Below are 26,490 nucleotides of genomic sequence, written 5' to 3'. Positions count from 1 at the left end.
AGAGAAAGGGTTTCGAAGAAAGTCTTTATTATTATGTTGTCTTAATCAATGATACATGAGTTTATATAACACCCAATTCTTAGGGTTTACAACAATATTAGAGTTTATAATAACCAATATTAATACAACCCAACATGGATTTGTCGGCCTATACACCAATAATATCTCTCATGTTTACAATTTTTAAAGCATATATTCTTATAGTTTTGAAAATTTTACCATTTTGTGTGTTCTTTCTAAGTTTTGAGAGTTAGATTACTAAGAATTAGCTATTTGAGGATGTTGTAGAACAAAATACAAAGCAAGAACTCAAAGAAAAGGAAGAGAGGATCAGAGTGATAAAAAAGACCCAAAATCTGGATCAAAAGTGAATCGAACTCCTAAATCTAGAGAGATAGATTCACAATTAATTTTACCATTTACCATCATATTACAACATTCTCAACCTTGAAACAAATACATGCATTCAATTTTTTTTTTTGATCTTTTGAATTTTAGAAATTTTATGTATTCTCTTAATTATTGCTAAACTTTACAACCAAAATCTATGTAAATCAATTAATCATTCAAGAAGCATCATTTTTACTAACATAGTACCATAAAATTGCTTGCATTTGTCTCCCATCTTATTTTTTGTTCCCATAAAAAATCAGCTTTAATATGTTGTTCTTGACGATATATTCCTTTAATTCTCAAAGATCTTGCATTTTGAGTTTTGTTTATGCATTATTAAGAATAAACTATATTATATAAAATTTGATTTTTTTTAATAAAAATTTGAAATGTGATAAATTTTTTTATTAATTTGATAGAAATATCAATCGATTAGATTTTGATCTGGCTCCTAACTCAATGTCCAATCAATCTAGTTTCCCTATCAACGTTGGCTCTTGGGATGTTTCGTCTGGCGGGCTCTTATTGACCGGTGGTTTGAGTTCAAACAGAGAACCAACAACCATCTATGAGGATCATAGAACAAACCCTTACAACACACCCATATAACTACCGACATCAGGCGTACTGATCTTCATATAGGGAGAATGGCCTAGAGTCTGATGACAGATGAGTTCCCTCACTTTGGTATCACCAACGATCTAATGGAATATGAACACAGTTCAATGGACAGTACTGTATACCATATACACAATAGTTCATCAACCAGTACTCATATCATGGCGGTGCATATCTCGGGATCTCTGGCAAGGCTAAGAGTTACAATAATAATGGATTTCACCAGTCTTATAGTGAATACATGCCATATTATGCTTCTTCTTCGCCATATGGGAATGGCAAACACAAACATAAACGAAATGGTAGATGGCCAACATGGAGTTGTCTTTATAGGCTATGAGGAACAAGGACGATGCATCAGCATCCGAATCAGCATCCGCATCAGCTATTTATTCTTACTTTGATTTAGATTCATCAGACCTGAATTTGTGAAACAACCCAACCCGCTTTTTTTTATATATACAGTAATAACTAGTGATCCCATACTCACTAACATCCTAACCCCAATCCAGTACAATCAGCAGATAACAGTCAATAACATAAACCAATTTCATTAACGAATGAACTAAATAAACAAATAACCAACAACATTCCATCAATGCCAATAATCATAAAACAAAGTCATAGAACCAGAAACCTAAATATCCGTTCTAGACAATATTGTTCCATCCTAGCAACCTAACAAAAGCACATATCAAACAATCGAGCCTCTATAACATCTTCCTCTTCATCGCCTTAGTTCCATGATCACACTTTGCCTTTACCTACACCGCAACACAAAATAGATGCATAAGTATTCCTAGAAATACTTAGTGAGGGTTTCACACACAAACAATAAGATCTCCACATGCTACAATCAAGAAACAACAAACAAACCAAGCAATACACAAAGGAAAAAAACGTCAGCCGCCTGCTGAGGATGGTGTCAACCGATAGTAATCACCTGGTGTCGACCGAAAATCATATGGTGTTAAGCGACACCTGCTCCACATCTCTAAAAACCCTACCAGTGTCGACCGACACTGATGATGTATTGGTCTGTCTTAAGTAGTGTCTGTGTGATATAATAAGTAATATATAATTGCTTAGTTTCTAAAAGGTTTGAGAAGGAAATGTTCAAGGACAGTTTGAGGATGAATCAAAGAGGAAAACTAATATTTCATTGGTTGATTAAATTAGAGTTTTACAAGGAAAAGAAAAAGAGCAAAAATGAAAAAGTTTTTTTCTTATGGAATTTGGAAATCTTCTCTATGGTGATTAAGAAGTCTTGATGGATATATAAGGAGTTGTTGGGCACTTTTTTGAGAGGCAAGAGAGCTGAGGCATATAGGATAAAAGCCATAGAGAGCTTTCTCATTGTGTGCGGCTTAGTTTCACTGTTTGGTGCTTGGTGATCAAGCTTCTTTGTTCGTCAGTGTGACGTATGTGTGAAGGCTGTTTCAGAGAGTTGGAGATCTGAAGTATAGGCTCAGGTGGAGTTTAGCCCAAGGTTAAGTTATCTTGGTTGAAATCTAGGCTTGGTGTGAGTTTAGTTAAGGGTAGAGATTTATCCTTAAGGTTTCATGTAATAGAACGAAGCGGTGAATTAAGAGGGTTGTGCTTGATTTAAGCGCTTGTGGATAAGTTGAATTTACTTTCTTGTTCTAGTGGAATCAAAATCTGGACATGGTCCTGGGGAGTAGGAATAACTAAACCTCGTTAACAAAGTTCTTGTGTTGTTTTCTCCCTATACTTTATTATTTATACCTCATCCGCATTAACCAGTGGTATCAGAGCGGGTTCTCGATAGAGATTCAGTCTAGTTTCAGGTAGATCAAGGGTGAGGTTAGTTTTCGGAAGTAAGGCAGAGCTTTGAATCAGTTGTGATGAAGTCGTATCAGGAAGTCACATATATGATAAGACTAGCGTTGCTTGATTCATCAAATTAGGATATTAGAAGGTTCACATGCAAACGTTTATTAGAAACCTTGATAAGATTGTTGGAATTCGATTGAGCTTGGTTGGGAGCCTGTAACACCCCGGAACCGTCCTATGGCCGGAACCTCCCAGAACGGCCCTGGGACGCTACTTTGGAAATTGTCACCAACGATCCGGCCCAGGTTCTAAAACCCATTTAGACCTTTAACCAGTCTATCAGTGGTATTTCCAACACTTTAGACATCACTTAGGCTTGCCAACTCTCATGATGCCCAAGTGTTGAGCCAACCCGGACTAGGTCATTAGCAGCCATTACTCGTACACGAAATATAAAACCGATTTCTTTATTAAATAAAAAAATATTTCATAAAGTTAAAAAAAAACTTGTAGAATTTTGTGGCCAGGCCTAACGCCAAAAAGATTATACATAACTTCTTTTAACAAATAAAACATACTTTTCTTTACACAAAGGCACAATAAAAACTGTTCCGGGATCCTATCGTCCAACACGCCCTCTAGCTTCCCTCTAGTGGTCACTTGTAAGACAAATACTATCATAAGTAATCTAAGATTACTTAGTGAGTCTCAGGGGTCCCTGCAGAAGATTAGATTCCCATCCCAACCCCAAATCACAAGGAATCAATCACCACTTCACAACAATCAATCAGAGAAAACATGCAGAAGGTAATAAGCCAAGCAAATAACCACAAGCAAGCAATCAATGCAACATGCAAAACCTGAATTGAAATTAAGTTTTTTTTTTAAACAAGTTTTACTAGGGCCCAGATATGCTGCTTTCCATCCCTTTCCCTTTTTATATCTGCATTACAACCACAAAGGCATGCAACCAGAAATAAACTCCAACTACACCGTCGCGTAAACAGCCTCGGTCAAGGTAGCGAACCAAGACACCGAGCTCTTCGCAACTACATGCAACACTATGTTAAGGTGCATGTTGTAACGGTTCCACAGGGAAGGTCAGTCACATCTCCATTCTTAGTGCACTTATGGCTAGTCAGACCTCCCGTCACGAACACCACGCACTAAGACCATCCAACAATTTGATTCTTAAGTTTATGGCCTTAAAGAACACATAAAACTTTAAATAACAATACATAACCTCACATGCAATGGATAGAATAAACATTTATGATCCACCATGGAATTCACCCCAAACATTTTACTTACGTTTATGGTTTAAAAACACATAAACAACAAGTAACAATGTTAAACCTCATGTGCAATAGATCAAATGAACGGATCAACATCCACGCTCATGATCTACCATGGCATTCACCTCAACACTTCACCACACACAAAAAAATAGATGCAAAACTTCAAAGAAATCTACCAAGAAATCATGAAGATTCAATCTATATGCACATGCAAACCGAATCTAGAACGAGTCTCCCAACTCCGTACTAGATCGGATCAATGCTCCCTGAACTCACTGTTTTTCGAAGAACTCAAGCTTCTCCAACTCAATCACTTGCTAGCTTCCACCTCTTCTCGCAGATGCAGTAACTTCAATCCAAGCTTCTCACACTTAAGCAAATTTCTCTCAACTATTTACTACTCTCTCCAACAGCCTTTGGGTAAAGCTCTCTCTCTTCTCTTCTCCAAATGAAAAAGAGAGATGACTTTTATAGGGAGTGTGGACGAGCATGCCTTCACCATGAAAAATGTGAGGTGTCCTCTCACTAGGCCCGTGAGCCCATCCATATCCGACGGTCGGTTTGCTACGTCCGGGAGGCTTTAAAGACTTGTTACCGTCTCTACAAATCACCACATGATCTTTCCTTGTGTTTTGCCCTCACTCGCATAGTTCCGACAGTCACTTTCCGGAAGGTCACTCACGCTAAGACTACTCCAGCATAAGCACGCTTAACTGTGGAGTTCTCTCAGGAGCCTTGACCAAAAAAATAAGTACAATTTAGTGACATAGGTGGCCAAATCAATTCTTTTAAACCTCTCTGCATGTCACTGAAACTAGGGTGTCACATAATTTCTCAATGTGTATCAGCTCAAAAAGCGTGGAACTCATTGGAGAATATGTTTGATGGAACGACAAGTGTTAAGAGAACAAAGTTGGATATGTTGGCATCATAATTTAAGAATTTAAGAATAAAAAAAAAAAAAAACAGAACTTGTGGCTGAGTCCAGTCCCAAATTATGCGATATATCTAATGGGACTTGTGCTCTTGGAAAATATTACAAAGACAAAAAAACTTGTGAAGAGGCTGAAGCGATCATTCCCTGCAAAATTTTGAGTTAAAAATTTCTGCAGTTGAAGAAGCTCATAATATAGATGAGATGGCTTTTGATGAGTTTGTTGGGATTCTTAAAGCTTTTAAGTTAAACAAAACATATGAAGCTGAAGGAGTTTAAAAGAAGGAAGATGAAGTTAAGGAATTAATAGAGAAGGAAGTTGACATTGGAGTTGCTCTTAAGGTATCATTATATGAAGATTCAATGGCTATGCTATCAAAAGGGTTTGCTAAATATCTGAACCTTAGGGGAAAAAAGAAGAAGAATAGAATGGATGAAGAAGGTAGAAGTTCAACAAAGAATGTTCATTGTTTTGAATGTAAAGGGCATCAGCGACTGCAACAGTATCTGCATCTGTGTATGCAGCAAAACCTCCAATTATATCTAAATCTGCAACTACAATAGAACATGAATCTGAAAGTGATAAAGATGCAAAGAGTATGAATTATAAAAAACTTGGTAAGAAGTATGAGATGTTGTATGAATATTAGCTTAAAGTAATTGAGGATAATTCAGTTTTGATTAAGGAGAAGCTCAAGTTAGAGGCTAAAGTCATTGAAATAGAGAAATATGCAACAAAAAAAAAGATGAAGCATCACAAGCTAATGTTCAACTTGAAGAAACTCAAAATTTTTTGAGGATGCTTAATAATGGTACAAATAAGTTGGATCATATTCCGAGTATTGGCAAGACATATACGTGTGGCCTTGGATTTGAAGAAAAAGTTTCATAATCGGATCTGGTGTTTGTTTCGAATGGAAAAATCACATCTGCATCAGGAACTGTGTCAAAAACTATAACTGTGACAGAGACAGCTTCAAAGACTGTATGTATGAAAGAGCATGGTACAAAAATTTCTGAATTGCAGAATGCACCTAGATAAGTTTTTTTGACCTGTTTGTCATCATTGTGGTATTGTTGGACATATTAGACCAAGATGTTTCAAATTGTTGAGAGAGAGGAGCCAAATGGAGAATGCTTATGATGTAAGGTTTCATGGTCCTACATGTTATCATTGTGGAGTTCAAGGACATATTAAGATGAACTATTTCAGATTCATTAGAGAGGTTAATCTTGGAGGTCTAAGGCGCAACAAGATTTGGGTTAGAAAAGATGATGTCTATAGAGGTGTACTAAGCTATCAACCGCGTATTGCAAAGCGGGGAGAATTTTCCAATTAGCTTTGACCATGTTGTAACTCATTCAGGGGGAGAATTAAGATGTGTTTGGTGATATTGTTTAGGATTTTGAATTGATGAGTTCACAAACATAGTTAAAATGGAGGAGAATGAAGATGTACTGGTCTATCTAAAGTAGTGTCTTTGTGATACAAGAAGTAAAACTGATTGTTGTTGGTTCGTGTGCATGTGAAGTTTCTAGAATGTCTCAGAAGGCAATGTTAAAGGAAAGTTTGAGGATGAATCAAAGAGGAAAACTAATGTTTCATTGGTTGATTAGATTGGAGTTTTACAAGGAAAAGGAAAACAGCAAAAAGGAAAAAAGCTTTTTCTTATGGAATTTAGAAATCTTCTCATATGGTGTTTAGTAAGTCTTGATGGATATATAAGAAGTTGTTGGGCACGTCCTTGAGAGATAAGAGAGCTGAGGCATAAAGGATAAAAACATGATAACTCTCTATTTTATACTTTCTTAGGCATCTTTTTATCCATGTTTTGCATTGTATATAGCCTAACCTTAGCATTTTTAGGTTCTTAACCTTATGAATTTGCATTTAGGTTATTTAGGGTGCGACATTGTCGCAGTTGTGCATTTTGGATGAAAACAGGTGCTTTGGAGCCTAAAAAGAGCAAGAACGAAGCAAAACCCGAGCATGTACCACAGATGGTGTGATCGTGCAAGAAGAATAGTCTGAACCTTAACCCGATCAAGAGGGTCTGAGTGCAAGAAGAACAACCCAAAGCCTAACCCGAGGGGGTACCCGACCCTAGCCTTGTGTAGACCTTCGGCAGAGCTAGGCGGCTAGGTCAAAGGGGTTTCCATATATAAACCCCTTCCTATTTTCTCACCCTAGGCAGCCGCAGACACTCACGAACCATAGAGCGAGAGCTACTGAGAGAGAGAGAAAACGATTTTACACTTTTGAAGCTTTGTTAGGATTTGATTTTTACTCCTTTTTCATCTACTTTTCGACAACGATTCTGTATTATATTTTTGTCTCCTTTTCAATATATTTCATTCGATGCAATTCTCATTTGTTTATGCTTGTATGTCGTTTATCATGAGATCTGAGTAGTGAACCAAAGTTTCTAGGGATGGGATAAGTTAGTGAGTGTTCTTAATCGATTAGGATGTTTAGATTGATTGTTCTTATTAAAATTCCCTTCTAGATTATTGTTCTTAATGCTAGTTTCAGACCGAGAGGTTGAGACTAGATCTAGGGTGTTTTGCCATCAAGAGATGTTTGTTGAAATGCTTGAACCAACAAATGCTACAAATCTATTCACTTAACCTAAGAGATTAGATGAGTAAGGAATTCATTGACATTAGTGGATCAGATGTTATTGCCTGCTTGGTCATATTTCTCCAACGAGAGTTGGGTAAGAAAATGATTAAGGTTGATTGTTTCTACCATGAGAATGGATTAACAAGGGTTAGATATCCACTGTCTAGGGAATAAATTTCTTTAGACATGTAAAATGTTCTAAATCGATTAGGAATACTTATGAACTGATTACCCCATCCTTAGAGGCTTTCGTATTTGACTATTTAAGTTTTTACCTTTAACTCGTCCCTTTACTCGAGCAGGTACTCGATCACCAACTTCGTGTAGGCCCTCGAGTTGTTCATCATTCTTTTCTTAGTTTTCCTATTACTCGACCGCTTACTTGATCTGGTACTCAATTGCTTGCATTGTGTATCGAGGTTGAGTAGTTCTTCTTTCATTCTTTTTATTACTATTAACACTAGGTTGTTAGTCAAAACCCCACTTATTACTTGGCTAGATTTGCATTTTTCTGATTGCATCTTATCTGCTAGCATAACAACCATTTAGATTGATAACCTTTTGTACTACAACTGCATAAGGAATTGATACCCTGGGTGAAAAACCTGTTATCAAAATCCTAGAGAGCTTTCTCATTATGTGCGGCTTAGTTTTGTGGTTTGGTGCTTGTGTTTTCAAGCTTCTTTGTTCGTCGGTGTGACGTATGTGTGAAGGTTGCTTCAAAGAGTTGGAGATCTGAAGTCTAGGCTCAAGGAAGGTTTAGCCCAAGGTTAGGTTATCTTTGTTGAAATCTAGGCTCAATGTGAGTTTAGTTAAGGGTAGAGTTTATTTTTAAGGTTTCATATAATAGAATGGAGCGGTGAATTAAGAGGATTGTGCTTGATTTACGTGTTTGGGAATAGGTTGTACTTGCTTTCTTGTTCTAGTGGAATTGAAATCTGGACGCGGTCCCGAGGAGTAGAAAAAACCGAACCTCGTTAATAAATTTCTTTTGTTGTTTACTTTCTGTACTTTATTTTTTGTACCTAATCTTCATTAACATACACCTCCACATTGTAACATCCGCAAACTGGAATCCCAGTTTAGTATGTGCATCGATTGATGCAGGGGTGGTGTCGATCGATGCAATGTTGGTTTCACGAACGAGTTTAAGTTAAATGTTGCGTTTTGGGGTTAGCAAAACCCTGAAATTGTTTACAAGGGGGAACTCGAGGGTTTGGTCGAGTTTAGCTGATTTTGAGAGAAAAAATGAGAGAAAAGGAGTTCTTCACTGTTCTTGGTTCTCCTAGTACCACCATATTCTGAGACATTGTGGCTTGTGAATACGGTTGGTATATCGACTTCGGATGATGATCCGGGAGAGCGCTGTAGGGTAGAAACCCGAGAGATGAATATTAGACTGCCTTATATATTATGGCATGCGTGCTTAGGCATGATGAAGAGCCAATATTATGGCATGCAGGTTTCAGCCTGATGGGGAGCCAATAGAAACTCAAGGTTAAGGTCTATGAGTAAAGGAAAGTCCAAAAGTCGAGAGCAAATAATGCATTGAACGTGAGTTTATCGCCTAGATGGGACCTTCATAGATCGGTCGGAGGAGTGTGGGTCGTGGAGACGGTTTCACGGGAGTCATTGGCTGATGATTGTTCGAGATTCGAGGACGAATCTATATTGGTGGGAGAGAATTATAACATCCACGAACAGAAATCCCGGTTTAGGATGTGCATCGATCGATGCAGGGATGGTGTCGATCGATGCAAGGTTGGTTTTTGCGAACGAGTTTAAGTTAAACGTTGCATTTTGGGGTTAAGAAAACCCTGAAATCGTTTATAAAAGGGGGAACTCGAGGGTTTGGTCGAGTTTAGCCGATTTTGAGAGAAAAGAAGAGAGAAAAGGAGTTCTTCACTGTTCTTGAAGTTTTTGGTGAGATTTGGGAGTTTGGTGACTCTTTTTGGGAGATCTGAAGCTAGGAACGTTGTAGGAACATGCTAGGAGCGTAGATCCATCGTTTTAGGGTCAGAATCTTCTTCGACAAAGGTGAGTGCATGACCATTGCTTATCTAAGCTTGAGATTTTCTTTGATCTGCTTGTTTATTTGTTTATTTGGCTTGTTATAATGTTGTTGAGTCGCAAGAGGCTTGGGAAGCTTTTTGTGGCTTTGGTTTGTGTGCTTTGGTAGTTTAGGGACAGAGATCCGACGAGAAGGTTCGGGGGAAAATGATGCTCGGCATGTGCATCAGTCGATACAATGCGAGGACGGTGCGGTTCGACCTAGGAGCATCGGTCGATGCCATGTGGAAGCGTGGGTCAATGCAATTAGGGATTTCGTGCAATGTTAAGCATGCGTCGGTCGACGCAGTGTGAGTGTCGGTCGATGCAAATGAACCTTGCTTCAGTCGATGCGACCCCAGTTGGTGTCGGTCGATGCAGTGTCCTGGTTTGTTGTTTGGTTATTGTATGTTGTTTGATGGTTAGAGGTATCTCAATTGCTTGTGTGTATAGCTTAGTAGATGGGAGGATTGCCTCACTAAGTGTTTATAAAATACTCACACATCTCATATGTGTTGTGGTGCAGGTAAAGGAAAAGTGTGATCGTGGAATCAAGGCGATGAAGAGGAGGATGTTCTAGTGGCTCGTTGTTTGGTGGTCTGACTTCTGTTAGGTTGTTAGAGTTGGGTCATTAGAACATTGCTATGTTGCTGGTTTTATGTTCATTAGAACATTGCTATGTTGCTGGTTTTATGTTTTATGACTGTTGGATTGAATTATTGGTTATTGGTTTATTGTTTATTGATCATTGGTTTAAGTTATTGTGTTGGTTATTTTCTGCTGTTTGGTTGATTGTGGTTAGGTGGCTAGTGGATATGAGACCACTAGTTAATTAGTTAATTATTATTATAAAAAAAAAACGGGTCGGGTTGTTTCCCACATAATGTCGACCAACACTTATCAATGCCCTCACACCATCCTCGCCTTGGTGTCGGTCGACCCCTGCCAAGCAGCGATCTCTTTCGATTTCCAGCTCTGACTTCTGCCTCCAAACACCTCACACGCGTCCAAGGCATTCCCAAGTGAAACCAAGCCACATGAGTCACGAAAAGCACAAAACACCCAAAGAAATCAATCAAACAACTCACAAAATCACAGAAACAAAGATCTTACCTTAAATAAGCCATGTTCATGCACTCACTTTTGCAAAACAGAGAGATTAACAACCAGAAAAGAACCACATTAAGCTCCTTCCACATCCTTAGCCTCAAATTTCCACTCACAGGGAGATATCTCAAAAGAACAAGAAAGTGCTTCTCCAAACTCACAAGAAACTCACTAGGAACCTTCTTCTCACTTCCTTTTATCTCTGGGACGAAAACAGTTAACCAAACCCCTTGGACATCAAACTCAACCTTAAATACAAGAAATTAGAATTAACTCGAACCCTAACCATGTTGACGGTGTCAAGCGACACCCCTCATGGTGTCGATTACACCATCAACCGAAACTTGGTTCACATGAGTTACAATTTGTCAGCTGGAGTCAACGACTATAGGGACTTCAAGCCATCAAAGAGACTCTTAGTAGCGTTGGATTTTGGGTTTAAGAAGTGGCATTGTATTGTAAATTTTATTATCATATAAAAATGGAAAGGAAAAAAAAAGATCGAAACGAGAAAGGGAAAAATGTCATATAAATAATGAATTTTCAAGTTTTGACTATTTAAACCATAAATTTTGTTGTAGGTCAACTAAAACATCAATTTTTATTAACTAACTATTTTAAACATTATGTTTCGTTGACCAAACCACAAAATACGTGACGTTAGATTTGATGACCGAGTAACTAACAACATTACTTTGCCGTTAACCATACCGTTAACGACAAATGATGTTAATTTGCAGAAGTTTTAATTCAAAAAATATATCATTTTCGTCCTCTTCATTTCAAATGAATCATTTTTCTATAGGTTTTTCTATTAATAATAACAATTTCTCAGAGCATCATCATAGGTAATTCTCTAAAATTGGATTCTCAAATAATATTTTAAAAAAATAATGTTATTTAATTTAAATTTTGTTTTTTTTAAAAAAAATCAACCAATCAGATTATGATATAGTGAGAGGAAGATCTGATAGTGTCTTTTGGAAATTTTGGTAGAGATCTTATGTCTCTCTTTTTTCTCGATTTTTCATTATTTTTTATTATTTTTTTATTAACTTGACATTCACTAATGGATGACCAATGGAGATGGTCTAACTTAGTTAATCATTAAATTAAGTTTAAGAGCCAACCTATACTTGGAGTATTTGGTTAATGATTGAATGTAAATGCAAATGCAAATGAAAATGATAATGCGGCTGTGGACCTGTGGTAAGAACTATTCAAATATGTTGGTTTCGTTTTCACAAAAAAAAATTATTGATAAGAAAATGTATACATAAGATTTAGATATATACGCCAGCATACACTTTTTTTTAGAGGAAAGACTTTGGCTCCAAATGGTTCGGTGTATCATATGAGAATAGTTGAAGATCCATCTCAAATTTTACCGTTTATCACGGAAACGTAAGAAAATATATATTCACGTCATTTGTCCCATTTCATGTTAGATTGATGAACATAGAAAATAAATTTGAGAAAATATTTCATCCATTTAAAATGAGAGAAACAAATTAAAGAAGAATAAAACATTACTTTTTCAATTTATTCCACTAGAATTTCGCATTTTATTTATTTTAATATGAACTATTTGCACCTTTTACTATGGAAAATATTATGATTTGTGGTCAAACCAAACCATGTATACAAAGATACAACTGACATTATATGTTTTTTTTTTTTGTTTTTTTTTTTTAACTAGGAGAAGTTCAGACCTGGATTTTAATCTTCCCCATAACACGAAACCAGTTTTTGCTGATACCCTATAACATGGTGTAAAACATTTTTCCCCGAGAATTGAATTAGAGAACACATGAATCCAACTACTGCATTTAAACCACTAGTCCAACGCACCAGTGGTTAAACTAACATTATATGTTGTGCGGAAGAGAACTCCTAAATATTGAAATAATATTTATATAAATGATAAAATGGCCATCAATTTCAGAAATGCAGGCTTTGGATTCACGATAGCCAACGGTCTACATACCGTATCGAAACCACCCACGACATGCTCGATAAGCATTACACACACTCACATGACACATCATTATATTAATTTTATATTCTAATGAAGTATAGGTCAAACTCTTGACAATAACGTACGAACCTCTCTTTCTTTCTCAACGTTTTTATGTATAAATATCCTAACGAAAGTGAATAGCCACCACAAAGTTCTCTATAAATAGCCATTTGGTTTCTTTAACAATCTTCATAAATCAATACCTCGATCCCAAAGAAGAAAGAGACTAAGAGAGAATAAAAAAAGAGAAGAGAGATGCCAGGTGGATGCTCAGGTATTATATATATCAACACCATCTTTCAGCATGTACACGATAGAGTTTCAATTTTATAAAGCACTATAGATTTATTTTGAAATATGTATATTCTGAAATAATTCCTAAAATTTCTGTAAAAAGTTATAAACACATCAAAGATATGTTTGTTAAAAAAGTTGCACATAATTTACAAATATTTTATTGAGAAAATTACGTACGTATATATATATATATATATATATGCATGATATATAGTTGATAATCAATCATAAAATGATCATAGAGTATCATAATTTAGTACAATTAATAAATATATTTGTAATATGCCAATGTGTATATGGGATGAAGAGCTCATGGCCTGAATTGGTGGGGAGAAGAGGAGAAGAAGCAAAAGAGATCATCGATAGAGAGAACACCAAAGTGACGGCTATGATTATATCTGAAAATGCGGTTGTTTTGACCGTTGTGGTATGCGATAGGGTTTATGTTCGTGTCAATGACCACGGCATTGTCACAAAAACCCCGGTCGTTGGGCAATTTAATGATACATGTGTGTAAGAATCAGTGTGGAACTTAATATGTAATGTAAGCCCTTTAAAAAAAAAACATAATAATTTATCTGTGAAATATATACGATATACTTGTTGCGAGTGTTGTAATAAAGAAACTAGGCATATATATAATATATGCCTCGATTTGTATGTTTTTATAATGGTCAAATAGTTATAGTTAACTAACTTCTTCTATTTTATTCTTTGTTTTCGAAAGTCAACTTTTTGATTATATATACAAACTCCAAACTAAATATAATTAACGACGAATCTCGTGTATATCATAATAATTTGGCTTTTTTAGTCTAATAAATTGGGATAAATTCAAACCCTTAAGGAATCAAATTAAGGACATCGTGAACTAGTTTTACTGAAAATTAACAATAATAAATATATGTAACTAAATAAAATAACAATGGTCGTAATTCATAAATGATCTCTTTTCTATGTACCCTAACACTATAATTCATAAATGATCTCTTTTCAATGTATCTCTTTTCAATGGTCGTAACAAATATATATAAATGATCTCTTTTCATAAATGATACATAAAATTATAATTTGATACACTAACACTACACACCAAATTTTTTTTTTCCAAAGTCTAAATGTCTCTTTTCAATGTACCCTTAATCAAATGACGATTGCGAAACGGAAAAAGTATTGAAAAAATTACTAGTGACATGTTTTAATTTTGACTTGTTTTTAAATCATTCACGACTTTGCAATGGATTATCAACTTCGTCTCTAGTTTCTCTAATTCTATCATGTCTCTTTCGTGTGTTTGAAAACATTTCGTGAAATAAATAATAGCGATGATATTATCAATTGTCACAATATCGCAAATTCACAATCATTTACAATATACGATAATTTTAGCCATTGGAAAAACTCGTTTTTAGCTACAAATATATATAATAAATAAAAAAACCCATTACCCAAAATAAAAGTATCACCACAATCTTCAGTTTTATTTTACCAATAACATGATCGCACACAACTAGAGACCATAATAGTCTCTTTATTATTACATTGTCATACAAACAAACGATAATTTATACTCGTTATTTTTTATGGAGTACGTTACATAACATTTGATATATATACCGTATTATAATAATAATAATCAACCGATTATGGGAATTTGAACAACGACTCCGCAATCGTTGACCCAAACATAAACACGAGAGCAAATAAAGATCTCAGGAACAGCTGTTCCATCCAAAATGATAACTGCTTTCATTTTGGGGTTCTCTCTTTCGATCACTTCTTTTGCATATTCTCCTTTTGTTCCCATCAGCTCTGGCCACGAGCTTTTACCTGGATCTGTTTATGAATTGATTAACACATAAGAATTGGACCAAAACTTTAAGAGTGACATCACATAATGATGGTTAAGTATGTAATATGTATACCTTCACATATGCTTGTCATCTTTACTTGAGTAAATGTATTGATGTGTAGGTTTACGTGACTTTACTTTAGTTAGTTCGTATTGTGGGTTCTTCTCCGGATAACAAACATGGTATTTATAGATCGTTGATTCTGAAGATTTCAAGTACATTGGTTGTTCAATATTGACTTCCCAAGTTTTTTGAATTATAATATAAGATAGAATTATACCGTCTCGTATTCAAGTCACCCACAACTTACTATATATTAAACTAAACGAATTCTAATTTATAAAGCAACCGTATCGTGTATATCACAATTAATCGCATATGCATCCGGATGATGTTGATCTATGTGATGTGGCAAGTGGCAAGGGGCAACTGTCAAGTTTGTTTAATGACTAATACTCTAATAGATACGAAACTCCAATAATCTTATATATATTTTTGTTTTATCCGTGCGCTTTCGTTTCTTTAGATCTATTTTGTACAATGGATAACGTCGTTTTATATTTTGAACGGTTTGCGCCGTAGGAGAGTACGTAGACATGGGCGCAAATACCTGTTACTTGCCACGTACCTGCTTTAAAACAACAAGCACTTCGTTGACAACCGGATAATTAATAAGTACACATTTATGACTTACACGTACAAGGCAAATATCAAGTCTTAAAAACAAATTCACTTATCTAGCTTGTTTGTCCGTTATTTGCTTTAATATAGGAAAATTTTGAATAATTTATTTGAATGTATATATCTTCTAGTTTATAACTTACAAAAACCAAAATCAGAAAGCTAAAAAATAATTAGAACTTAGAATGTTTTGTAATTTGTATTATATATGAGATTTTTTTTTGTATTTATGTACTTTGGTTCAAGAAGTAAGTATCTTACAAATTAAATAACAAGCCGGATCAAGACGGGTCTAGTTTACTTGTAAGTAATCAGATTTTGAACAAGTACTTATTACGGAAGAGAAAAAGTAAACAAATGCGTAAATTAAAGAGTGAATGTAAATGCAAATGTAGTTGTGGATAGAGCTATATATGACCAATATATAAAAGTCAACTTGAACTATTCAAATATGAATGGTCTTCTTTTAATTTCTACAAATTTAATTAAAACAGAAGAAAAAAGATATATACATATGACATATATCATATATATACGCCAGCATACATTTTCTTTAGATGAAAGACTTTATGACGGTCGGAAATATTATGTTTTGTGATGTAGATAGAAAAGTACAACTAAAATTGTGTCGAAGAAAAATTCAAAAATATGGACAATATCTTGCATAAAATGGCTACCAGTTTCAGAAATTGGATTCATCACGGGAGCCTACGGCCGGCCTGCATATCATATTTAAACCATCCACGACTTTCTCGATAAACATTACAAATATGTTCGTGCAAGTTACATATTTTAGAGCCCCCATATTGTGTTCAAACATTTGCATATACAAAATATGTCACATGTCCTTATCTATCTCTGACGTGTATCTAAAAGGTAGGCGAAACTCTTAGCAATATATAATTGACAAATAGGTACATGTCAAGTAATACGAAATTGACAATTTTGAAAACAACATCACGTTGGGTCAAAAGCGTACGAATCTCTCTTTCTTTCTCTATGTTTTCACATATCCTAAAGAAAGTGAATAGCCACCGCAAAGTTCTCTATAAATAGTTATTTGGTTTCTTTTACAATCTTCATAACTTATAACCTTCCAAAGAAGAAAGAGAGGAAAAAAGAGGTTTAAAAAAAAAAGAGAATAGAAATGTCAGACGTATGCCCAGGTATTATAGATATACACCATCTTTTAGCATGTGCAAGATAGAGTTACAAAATTTATAAAGTACTATAGATTTATTTTGAATTCAGAAATATAGCTATATATATTTTCCATAAAAAAAGTTATTAAAACATCAAAGTTATGTTTCTTATAAAAGTTGCACATGATTTACAAGTAGTTTGATTGAGAAGGTTATGATAAGTAACTATTTAGACGTATATATATATATATATATATATATATATATATATATATATATATATATATATATATATATGAGTGCATGCACGATAGTTTTTTTTTTTATTTTTGGAAAGAAGGCATTAGGCATGCATGATAATCATCATATTGTATAACAATTTTAGTAATATTATGTAATGTGACAATGTGTATATGCATAGATACTGCAGGAGAAGGGATGAAGAGCTCATGGCCTGAATTGGTAGGGAAAAGAGGAGAAGAAGCCAAAGAGATCATCGATATAGAGAACACTAAAGTGACGGCTGAGATTATTTCTGAAAATGCAATTGTTTTGGCGGTTGTGGTTTGCGACAGGGTTTATGTTCGTGTCAATGACCACGGCATCGTCACACAAATCCCTTTCGTTGGTTAATTTAATTGTTGTTATATATGTGTGTGAAGCAATATGGAACTTGATGTGTAATGTATGTGTGAAATAAGATATGCTTCATTGTAAATGTTGTAATAAAGAACGAGGCATCTATATGCCTCAATTTGAATGTTTATTTGATTATAATAATAAACAATTGCTATATAATATATATATATATATATATATATATATATATTAAAAAGAAAAGAATATATTCATGATAACACCCTCGATATAGTCGATCTCCCAATATCTCAGCTTTTAGTTAAATTTATTTGTTCTTGAGTTTTTATGAACACAAACGAGAATGTTAGGTCTCGATCAGAGTTTGGTAAACAAGAACACAAGAATTTTTTAATAGGTAGATATGACTATCTTCTATGGTTGTTTTATTGCTTTCTATAAGAGAGATTATTGAGTCCTAAAGATATAAAGAGAATACCAAGAGATAACACCAAACAAGAAACAAGAATATCCAAAAATAAAAATAAAAACCAAAACCACCAACACTAAGTTTCCGAAGCTTCTCCAACCGCCTAGACCACATAACATGGGTTAGGCCTTCTAACGCGGACGGGCCGTTTCTCATGTATGAGCCCATCAATACTTTTCCCACGAACAATAACATTGTCCTCAAGGCTTGGTATGAAATCAGGGAAACTCTCCCCGACCTGCTGCTCACTCTCCCAAGTAGCGTCCTCGTCCGCTAAGCCCTTCCACTTGATCAACAGTTCAGTGTGAGTCTTACAACCAAGTTGGACATGTCTCTGGCGGAGCGCTACTTCCGGTTGGAAGTGGAGGTAACCAATTTCACATAAGGGGGGAAGCTCCCGCAACACCGGCACCATAGTCCCCACATGAGGCTTCAACAGAGAGACGTAGAAAACGAGATGAATGCGAGATCCGAAAGCAGCTTAAGCCGGTATGCCACAGCGCCCACCTAATCTTCAACCTGAAACGCCCCAAAAGAACTTATGCGCCAGCTTTTGGGACGTGCGTTGAAGGACAGAGCGCTGCCGATAAGGCTGGAGCCAGAGATAAACCCAGCTTCCGCACTCCAGCTGAACATCCTATCGCTTAGCATCAACCAACTGCTTGCTCCGATTGTTGGCCTTGTGAAGGTGGTGCTTCAGCTCCGTCAGTAGCTCGTCGCGAGATGCGAGCTGCTCATCGATCTCTGCTAGGCTGGAGGAACCAACTTCATACGATGGAACCGCAGTGGAGCTCGACCGTATAGCGCCTGAAAAGGAGTCATACCAGTGGAAGAGTGGTAAGACATGTTATACCAAAATTCCGCCCATGGTAAGAGCGAACTCCACTGCGTGGGGCGTTTCTGGACAAAACACCACAGGAACTGCTCAATGCACCGGTTGACCACTTCGGTATGTCCGTCTGACTGTGGGTGGTAAGATGATGACATTCTTAGCTTTGTGCAAGCCAACTTCCAAAATTTTCGCCAAAAAAAGGTCACAAACACCGGTTCACGATCACTCACTATGGACCGTGGCATGCCATGCAGGTTAACAATCAGTTCCACAAACCGTTCGGCCACCATCTTAGTCGTATACGGGTGCGCCAATGATACCAGGTGAGCTGACTTGGTTAACCTATCAACGACCACCATAATGGCCGTGTGACCATTCGACCAAGGCAAGCCATCAACAAAGTCTATGGACACATCCTCCAATACCTTATCCGGAACTGGCAAGGGCTGGAGAAGGCCTGCGGGTGATAAGGACATCGATTTAGCCTGCTGACACACGTCACACTCTGCCACGTACTATTTGATTACACGATGCATAGATGGCCAATAAAATTGCCGACCAATACGCTTATAGGTGCGTAACACCCCCAAATGACCACCCATAGGGGTGTCATGGTACTCCTGTAGAAGCTGGGGAACCAATGGTGGAGTAGGAGGTATCACTACACGGTACTTGTAACAAAGCAACCCATCACGCCAAGAATATGGTTCCCTTGGCCGTGAATTCACAAGTTTCCCCACTCGCTACATATACTCGTCCGTTTTTGACAACCCTCGAATGTCGTCCCATAAGGACGTCCGCTGCACAAAAATAGCATTGAGCACGGGAATACCGGTCACCCAAGACAACGCATCGACACCCACATTAGTCTTTCCCGCCTTGTATGTGATCTCATAATCATAACCAACAAGCTTTCCCATCCACTTCTGCTGTTCCAGCGTCAAAATCCGCTGCTCCAAAAGGTAATACAGGCTTACCTAATCCGTCTGTATGCAAAATCTTCTTCCTAAAAGGTAAGGCCTCCACGTACGTATCACGACCATGATAACAAGCTCTACACGCATAGCGTAGCTCGGCCCACTGCAGTGGACCCTCAAATCATCACGAAAGGCCCTCATAAACCTCCTGATTTGAGCTTCCTCGGACTCCATCACCCGACCCCCATACATCAAAAGTCGACTGAACTCCACGTCTAGCTCCCGCACCGACCGAGTCCCCTGAGATAACTGTAGGAACTGAACCTCCAACTGGTCTAGTGCCTCCCGGGAAAAGTACTTGCGATTCAACTCCTCCACAAAGTCAACCCAAGTCATCTCCCTTTGCACATTCCTGACAGCCACTGATTTCCACAACAAGTGAGCATTTGAACCAGGTAATGGACCCCTATGAACACCCAAAACTCCTGAGGACATCTAAGAGACTGGAAGTTCTCTCGCCCTCCACGCATCTGCAATGGTAGGGTCATAACCACCTGAAAACCGCTTTGTACCAATGTTACTTATCTCCCTCAGCATGGTCACATACAGGGAGTGAGCTCTGGCACCCACAGTAACTTGCTGATGCACCTCCGCCGCCACTAGCGGTACCCCATGAGCCTGTGCCGGTACAGCTCTTGGCAACCGCTCCAACAACTGCATTAACAAGCCCATCAGGTCAACACCTCCCCCAGGGGCTCCACCTGCTGGGACTTCCGTACCCGGAACCCTAGCACCACCGGCCAACCTAGCACAAACACCGCCCACACTGACTCCCTCGGCGCCTACGGTCCTATCGGTACCTCCACCGGCCACACTCATGGACCCCTCCTAGAAGCTCTGTGACTCGCTGACGCCCTCAGCTGTCCCACTCTGGTCCACGGTATCGCTAACTGATATATCATGGTTTTTATGGTTTTTAACCATGATATAAGTGTGCTTTTTGAGTCCTTTGATTTGTATTGTAGGATGTTTTTGAGTCTTTACAGGTTTTCTAAGATTTTGGCACGGATGGAGCGGAATGAAGCAATTCGGATAATTTTGTAGCGTTTAACTGAAGGAAACCAACTTGGAATAAATTCAGACTGATGCTATCGATCGAAAACGCCTTAGTGTCGGTCGATACCTTGTTTAGCCGACGAGAGAAGCCAAGTTTTGAAAATTTTACAAATTTTCCCGAAGTTTTCCACAATTGCAACACAAGCCCCTGACGTGTTTTAGGATATATATATATATATATATATATATATATATATATATATATATATATATATATATTGTTTTTGGGTTTTAGAAACCCTTAAGTTATTTTCTAAGCAACTTTTTGAGAGAGAGATATTGAGAGATTTTGGGAGAGACGAATCTGAATTCTTTTATAGAGAGAATATTTCTAAACTCCCTCTTTTACCTTTGATATCTATTGCATGTTATTCAGAATTATGTCTTGTTCTTCTTTAAATATGTCTGAGTAGTTTGCTTGTTAGGTTCAGAGTTTTTCATAGGGTTTTTATGATTTATTAGATCTGTAATTTTTAGGGTTCATTATCTCTTATGATCTTCATCTCTGGTTGTTTTTCACATTAATTCTTGATTGATCACCTAGAATTAATAACTTAGGAAAATAAATTGATATGAGAATATAATTGATTTTCCTGATTAAACCATTGATGAGCAAAATTATTTTTTACAAAGAAATTTGATTTAGTAATTTTGTGAACAAATCTAAACCTGATTTTAAAGCTGATTTATAGCCTAGAAATTTACAAAGAGATTTGGATTTTCTGGTTTTAATTTTAAATAATATTTGCAGTGAGAACTGATTTATTTTACAAATTTTGTTTAGAGTTCTAGATCCGATTTTATCTGTTTGAACCTTAATTAATTTACTGATCTAATATTTCACAATTACCTGAGAAATTCCATTGGTCTAGATTTTTGATCATCTGAATTTACAACACTTTTATTTAATTTTGTATTGCTTTTCAATAATTAAATTAACTTGTTTAGCGTAATAACAAAACTCCATAGTCTATTGTGTTTGATCTTGAGTCTTTGTGGATTCGATCCTTAAGTACTACAGTGATCTCTTGTTTGAGAGAGTAGCTCCAGGAATTAATTTGAGCTTATCAAATTTTGGCGCCGTTGTCGGGGACTCTTTGATCTACCATTAGATTTGAGTTTTTAATTTCGTCTAAATTTTTCTTTTTATTTGCAACTTACACGCTTTTGTTTCTCTTCTCTTGTGTGTTTCAGGTATATGCCTAATAAGCCTAACACAAGGTGCAACAAGACTGGTCCAACTGTGAAGCTTTCAAACCAAGAGTTGGGGAAGTTAGGCGTGAAAACCGAAAAGCAGCCAAATCTTTGAAGATGATTAATCCAATCATTCTGAGAGCTGATGAGGCTGGTATTTTGAGGGATCAAGAGGGCCACTTGCACAATGAGCAGGGCCAAAAGATTGATGTTGAGGGCAATGTGATTGCTGAGATTGTCGTAGGCGAAGAACAAGCCAATGGTGTCGACCGACGCCAACAAGGTGTCGACCGACACCCACCTCCAGCAGGCGTACGTGGAGCTGCCAACCACGTCCAGAACCCAGTTTGAAGACCGGATCAACCCCGGGACTTGATTAGGACCATTGCAGACTTCAACAGAGCTGATTTGATGTATGAAAACCGTTATGCAATTGTTCCACCTCCATTCCCAATGAATGATTTTAAGCTGATGCTTGCATACTTCCAGCTAGTTGGGCAGAGACCTTTCTCAAACCTGCCAAATGAGAAGCCTCTGGATCATATTGAGCATTTTGAGGATCTGGTGACTAGTATAAAGGCCAATGGGGTGACTGAAGACTACATCTACTACAAGCTTTTTCCATACTCACTTGCAGGAGAAGCATCTTAATGGTTGAAGCAGTCGTCACCCGGTTCATTGAGAAATTGGCAAGACATCAAGGTGGTTTTCCTGAACTATTTCTATGATGATGCAACTGATGAGCTGAGAGTCAAGCTGTTCTCCTTCAAGAAATGACCAGATGAAGCTTTCAAGGCAGCTTGGGTGAGATTCAAGGCTTATCAGAGGGACTGTCCACACCATGGCTTCTCGAGAGTTTAATTGCTGAGTATTTTCTTCAGAGGGTGTGATTGGGAGTATCAGTTAGCTTTGGATGCTGCAAGCCATAGAAATTTCAAGACGAGATATCCAGAAGAAGCTAAGAATTTGATTTGAGAATCTGGCCAGCAGCAACAGCACTAAGAGAGCTGATGCTGAAAGGAAAAGATTACATGGTGGATTTGATGCAAACCAGCTGCCTTCAGTCAACGCTAAGCTTGATTCAGTTCACAACCTCCTGGTTGATAAGAAATCAGTTCACTTTGCTGCTGAAGTGGAAACTTATGAACCCGAACCTGAGCAAGGTAATGAAGAAGAGGATGTCAACTTTGTCTATGGAAACCAAGGTCAGCGGTTTGGTAATCAGCAAGGAAGCAAGCCTTACAGTGGAAACAACCAGCGCAGTAACTTTCAGGGCAATTCTTCTTGTTTCCCACCCAAGCCTGACTATCAGAAACAATAAAAAAGCAGCGGGTACACAAGGACTTATGGTAATAACTCATATCAGTCCCCTCCTCCTAAGACAGCTGAAAGTAGTAGGATGGAAACTATGCGTGAGCAGCTTTTGCAAGGTCAAGAGCAAATGACAATAACTTTCAATGGGAAACTTGATAATTTCTACACTGAGCTTAATGGCAAATTTGAAGCTTTGAACATTTTTTTCAAGAAACTGGAGAGGGTTGCACAAACTGCTGGGTCCGCCAAAAGGAAAAAGGGATTTCTCCCTGGGAGAACTGAATCAAATCCTAAGCATTCATGTAATGCAGTGACTTTGAGAAGCGGTAAACAGTTACATTCAATGCCTACAATGATTCAATGAGATGAGTTGCATGAGTTGATCGAAGAAGACGAAGATGGGGATGTCTCGGCTGAGCCAGTGTCGACCGACACTGAAGAGCATCGGTCAACGCCCTTATCACCTGAAGCTTCGGACAAAAACCCAGAAGATGGCGTCGACCGACACCAGTCACAAGCAGAAAATCCGAGTGCCACATCTTCCACTCCAGTGGCTGAACGAGTTTATAAACCCAAGGTTCCATTCTCCAAGAACCCAAGGAAGTCCAAACAAGAGCTAGATGATGCTAAATGCAAGGCCATGATGGATAAGATTATTATTGAGCTACCTTTGATTGATGCTGTTAGGACTTCTCTAGTGCTTAGAAGATATGTCAAGAGAATGGTAACCAAGGATTTGGCTGAGCAGGGAGTCATGATGATATCAGCTCAAGTCAGTGCTATAATCCAGAACAAGATCCCAGATAAGCTTCCTGATCCAGGTAGTTTTGTTCTTGATTGCACTACCTTCACTAACAGATTTGCTAGATCTTTGTGTGATCTTGGTTCTAGTGTCAATTTGATGCCAAGATCAGTAGCTCTCAATCTGGGAATGACAGATTTCAAACCCACCAAGATCACTCTTATCCTTGCGGATCGGTCAATTTGTATTCATGTTGGTGTGCTTGAAGATGTCCCAATTAAGATTGAAGAAGAACCTAAGGACCCTCTTATTCTTGGAAGATTATTCTTAGCCACTGCTGGAGCTATAATTGATGTCAAGAAGAGGCAAATTGGGCTTAATATTTGTGATCTACAAATGCGTTTTGATATGGACAAGTTGGTCAAGAGGCCAACCATTGATGGGCAGACATTCTATGTAGACACCTTGTCTAATCTAGTTGAAGACGTATTCAAGGAGTTGCATCCTGAAGACCCACTAGAGAAAGCATTGGTTGCTTCTGTTGAAGAGGTTGAGCATCCAGATGACATTGTTCTGGGTATTTCAAGTTGCTTGATGCTAATGAGCAAGTGAAGAAGTTGTTTGCACAAGAGGAATTGGTTAGTACCTCTTCACAAGCTAAAAAATCTTCAGATTGGAGTTTAGAGAAAGCTCCAAAGCTTGATCTCAAGCCTCTTCCTGCTGGTTTAAGGTATGCATTCTTAGGTGAAAATTCTTCTTATCCTGTTATTGTTAATGCTTCTATAAACAACGCAGAGCTCACTTTACTGCTAAGCAAGCTGCGCAAGTTTCGCAAAGCTCTTGGCTATTCTCTTGATGATATTGCAGGAATCTCTCCAGATATATGTATGTATAGGATTCATCTTGAGGAGGGAGCTAGGACATCTATTGAGCATCAAAGGAGGCTGAATCCAAATTTGCAAGATGTTGTAAAGAAGGAGATCATGAAATTGCTGAATGTTGTGATCATTTATCCGATTTCTGACAGCAATTGGGTTAGTCCGATACATGTTGTTCCTAAGAAGGGTGGAGTCATAGTGGTGAAGAATGACAAGAATGAACTAATCCCGACTAGAACAGTTACCGGCCATAGAATGTGCATATATTACAAGAAGCTGAATGTTGCAACCCGAAAGGATCACTTTCTTCTACCTTTCATTGACCAAATGCTTGAAAGGTTAGCCAATCATCCATACAAGTGCTTTTTGGATGGTTATTCCTGGTTCTTTAAAATTCCGATTCATCCTGATGATCAAGAGAAAACCACCTTCACTTGCCCCTATGGTACCTTTGCTTACCAAAGAATGCATTTTGCTCTCTGTAATGCTCCTGCGATATTTCAGTGATGCATGATGTCTATCTTTACTGATATGATTGAAGATTATATTGAGGTATTCATGGATGATTTTTCATTTTATGGATCTTCATTCAAGAACTGTTTGGACAATCTATGTAATGTATTAGCAAGGTGTGAAGAGAAGCATCTAGTGCTTAACTAGGAGAAATGTCATTTTATGGTCAGAGATGGCATAGTATTTAGTCACAGGGTTTCAGAGGCTGGAATAGAGGCTGACCGCGCAAAGATAGAGGTGATGACAGGTCTTCAAATGCCAGAAAATGTGAAGGCAGTGAGGAGTTTTTTTGGGCATGCAGGGTTCTATAGGCGTTTCATCAAGTATTTCAGCAAGATAGCTAGACCACTTTCTGCTTTGTTGTGCAAAGATGTCATGTTTGAATTCAGTGATGAATGTCGAATAGCTTTTGAAAGGATTAAGCAAGAGCTTGTGAGTGCTCATATGTTCAGCCACCAGATTGGGATCTACCATTTGAGGTTATGTGTGATGCTAGTGACTTTGCAGTGGGACAAAGAAAAGACAAGAAACTTCATGCAATCTATTATGCAAGCAGGACACTTGATGATGCACAAAAAAACTATGCAACAACAGAGAAGGAGTTGCTGGTGGTTGTGTTTGCTTTTGAGAAGTTCCGGTCTTATCTAGTTGGTTCAAAGGTTATAGTTCATACTGATCATGCTGCATTAAAGTATTTGATGCAGAAGAATGATGCTAAGCCTAGACTTTTGAGATGGATGCTTCTACTACAAGAATTTGACATTGAAGTGAGGGATAAGAAGGGAGTTGAGAATGGTGTTGCTGATCACTTGTCCAGGATTAGAATTGATGATGATGTCCCAATACATGACTGTTTACCTGAAGAACATGTTTATTTTGTGGATACAGGGTTTCAGACTGATGAAACAAAGTGTCTGTCTACGGATGCAGAAGGTGTCGCCTGACACCATACTAGCATCGGTCGACACCCTTGTTTCACCGAGACAGATTGGTTGAATGATGGCGATATAGCTGCTCTAACTAGCTCCAACCAACCCTGGTATGCTGATATAGCTAATTATCTTGCTGCAGAAGTGGAACTAGACAAGTTCACAAGCTATAATAAGAAG

The 26,490-nt window shown here is 37.5% G+C and overlaps 3 protein-coding genes and 1 pseudogene across 4 annotated transcripts; 3 read left to right on the top strand and 1 right to left on the bottom strand.

Annotated features, from left to right (window-relative positions):
- The first annotated feature begins 13,434 nt into the window (after positions 1 to 13,434).
- On the top strand, positions 13,435 to 13,829 carry LOC104725104 (proteinase inhibitor pseudogene; annotated as a pseudogene). The gene has a single exon (XR_015571365.1). The product of XR_015571365.1 is annotated as a proteinase inhibitor pseudogene (transcript).
- A 764-nt stretch (positions 13,830 to 14,593) lies between these two features.
- Positions 14,594 to 15,175, bottom strand: LOC147934874 (inhibitor of trypsin and hageman factor-like). The gene is made up of 2 exons (XM_087475922.1): positions 15,059 to 15,175; positions 14,594 to 14,969 (listed from the first exon to the last, which is right to left on the bottom strand). The coding sequence occupies exons 1-2, from the start codon at positions 15,075 to 15,077 to the stop codon at positions 14,770 to 14,772; spliced, it is 219 nt and encodes a 72-aa protein (XP_087332048.1). The 5' UTR covers positions 15,078 to 15,175; the 3' UTR covers positions 14,594 to 14,769.
- Positions 15,176 to 16,666: 1,491 nt separating this feature from the next.
- On the top strand, positions 16,667 to 17,593 carry LOC104725101 (proteinase inhibitor-like). Its single transcript, XM_010443707.3, has 2 exons — positions 16,667 to 16,833; positions 17,231 to 17,593. The coding sequence occupies exons 1-2, from the start codon at positions 16,815 to 16,817 to the stop codon at positions 17,440 to 17,442; spliced, it is 231 nt and encodes a 76-aa protein (XP_010442009.1). The 5' UTR covers positions 16,667 to 16,814; the 3' UTR covers positions 17,443 to 17,593.
- A 5,749-nt stretch (positions 17,594 to 23,342) lies between these two features.
- Positions 23,343 to 26,325, top strand: LOC147934873 (uncharacterized). Its single transcript, XM_087472838.1, has 6 exons — positions 23,343 to 23,550; positions 23,641 to 24,567; positions 24,663 to 25,313; positions 25,410 to 25,497; positions 25,552 to 25,657; positions 25,834 to 26,325. The coding sequence occupies exons 1-6, from the start codon at positions 23,343 to 23,345 to the stop codon at positions 26,323 to 26,325; spliced, it is 2,472 nt and encodes an 823-aa protein (XP_087328964.1).
- The last annotated feature ends 165 nt before the right edge of the window (positions 26,326 to 26,490 follow it).

Source organism: Camelina sativa, chromosome 11 (genome assembly GCF_030686135.1).
Source record: "Camelina sativa cultivar CO46 ecotype springtype chromosome 11, ASM3068613v1".
Lineage (NCBI taxonomy): Eukaryota > Viridiplantae > Streptophyta > Magnoliopsida > Brassicales > Brassicaceae > Camelina > Camelina sativa.
Note: the sequence above shows the minus strand (reverse complement) of the source record. Positions and strands in the feature narration are given on the sequence as shown.

Bases quoted from the DNA above. Each gene is read 5' to 3' on its own strand.
- LOC147934873 (XM_087472838.1), top strand. From the start codon at position 23,343: ATGCGTGAGCAGCTTTTGCAAGGTCAAGAGCAAATGACAATAACTTTC. The intron at 24,568-24,662 runs GTATTTCAAGTT...AAAAATCTTCAG, and splicing joins TCCAGATGACATTGTTCTGG to ATTGGAGTTTAGAGAAAGCT. The intron at 25,658-25,833 runs GTGAGGAGTTTT...TCATATGTTCAG, and splicing joins TGCCAGAAAATGTGAAGGCA to CCACCAGATTGGGATCTACC.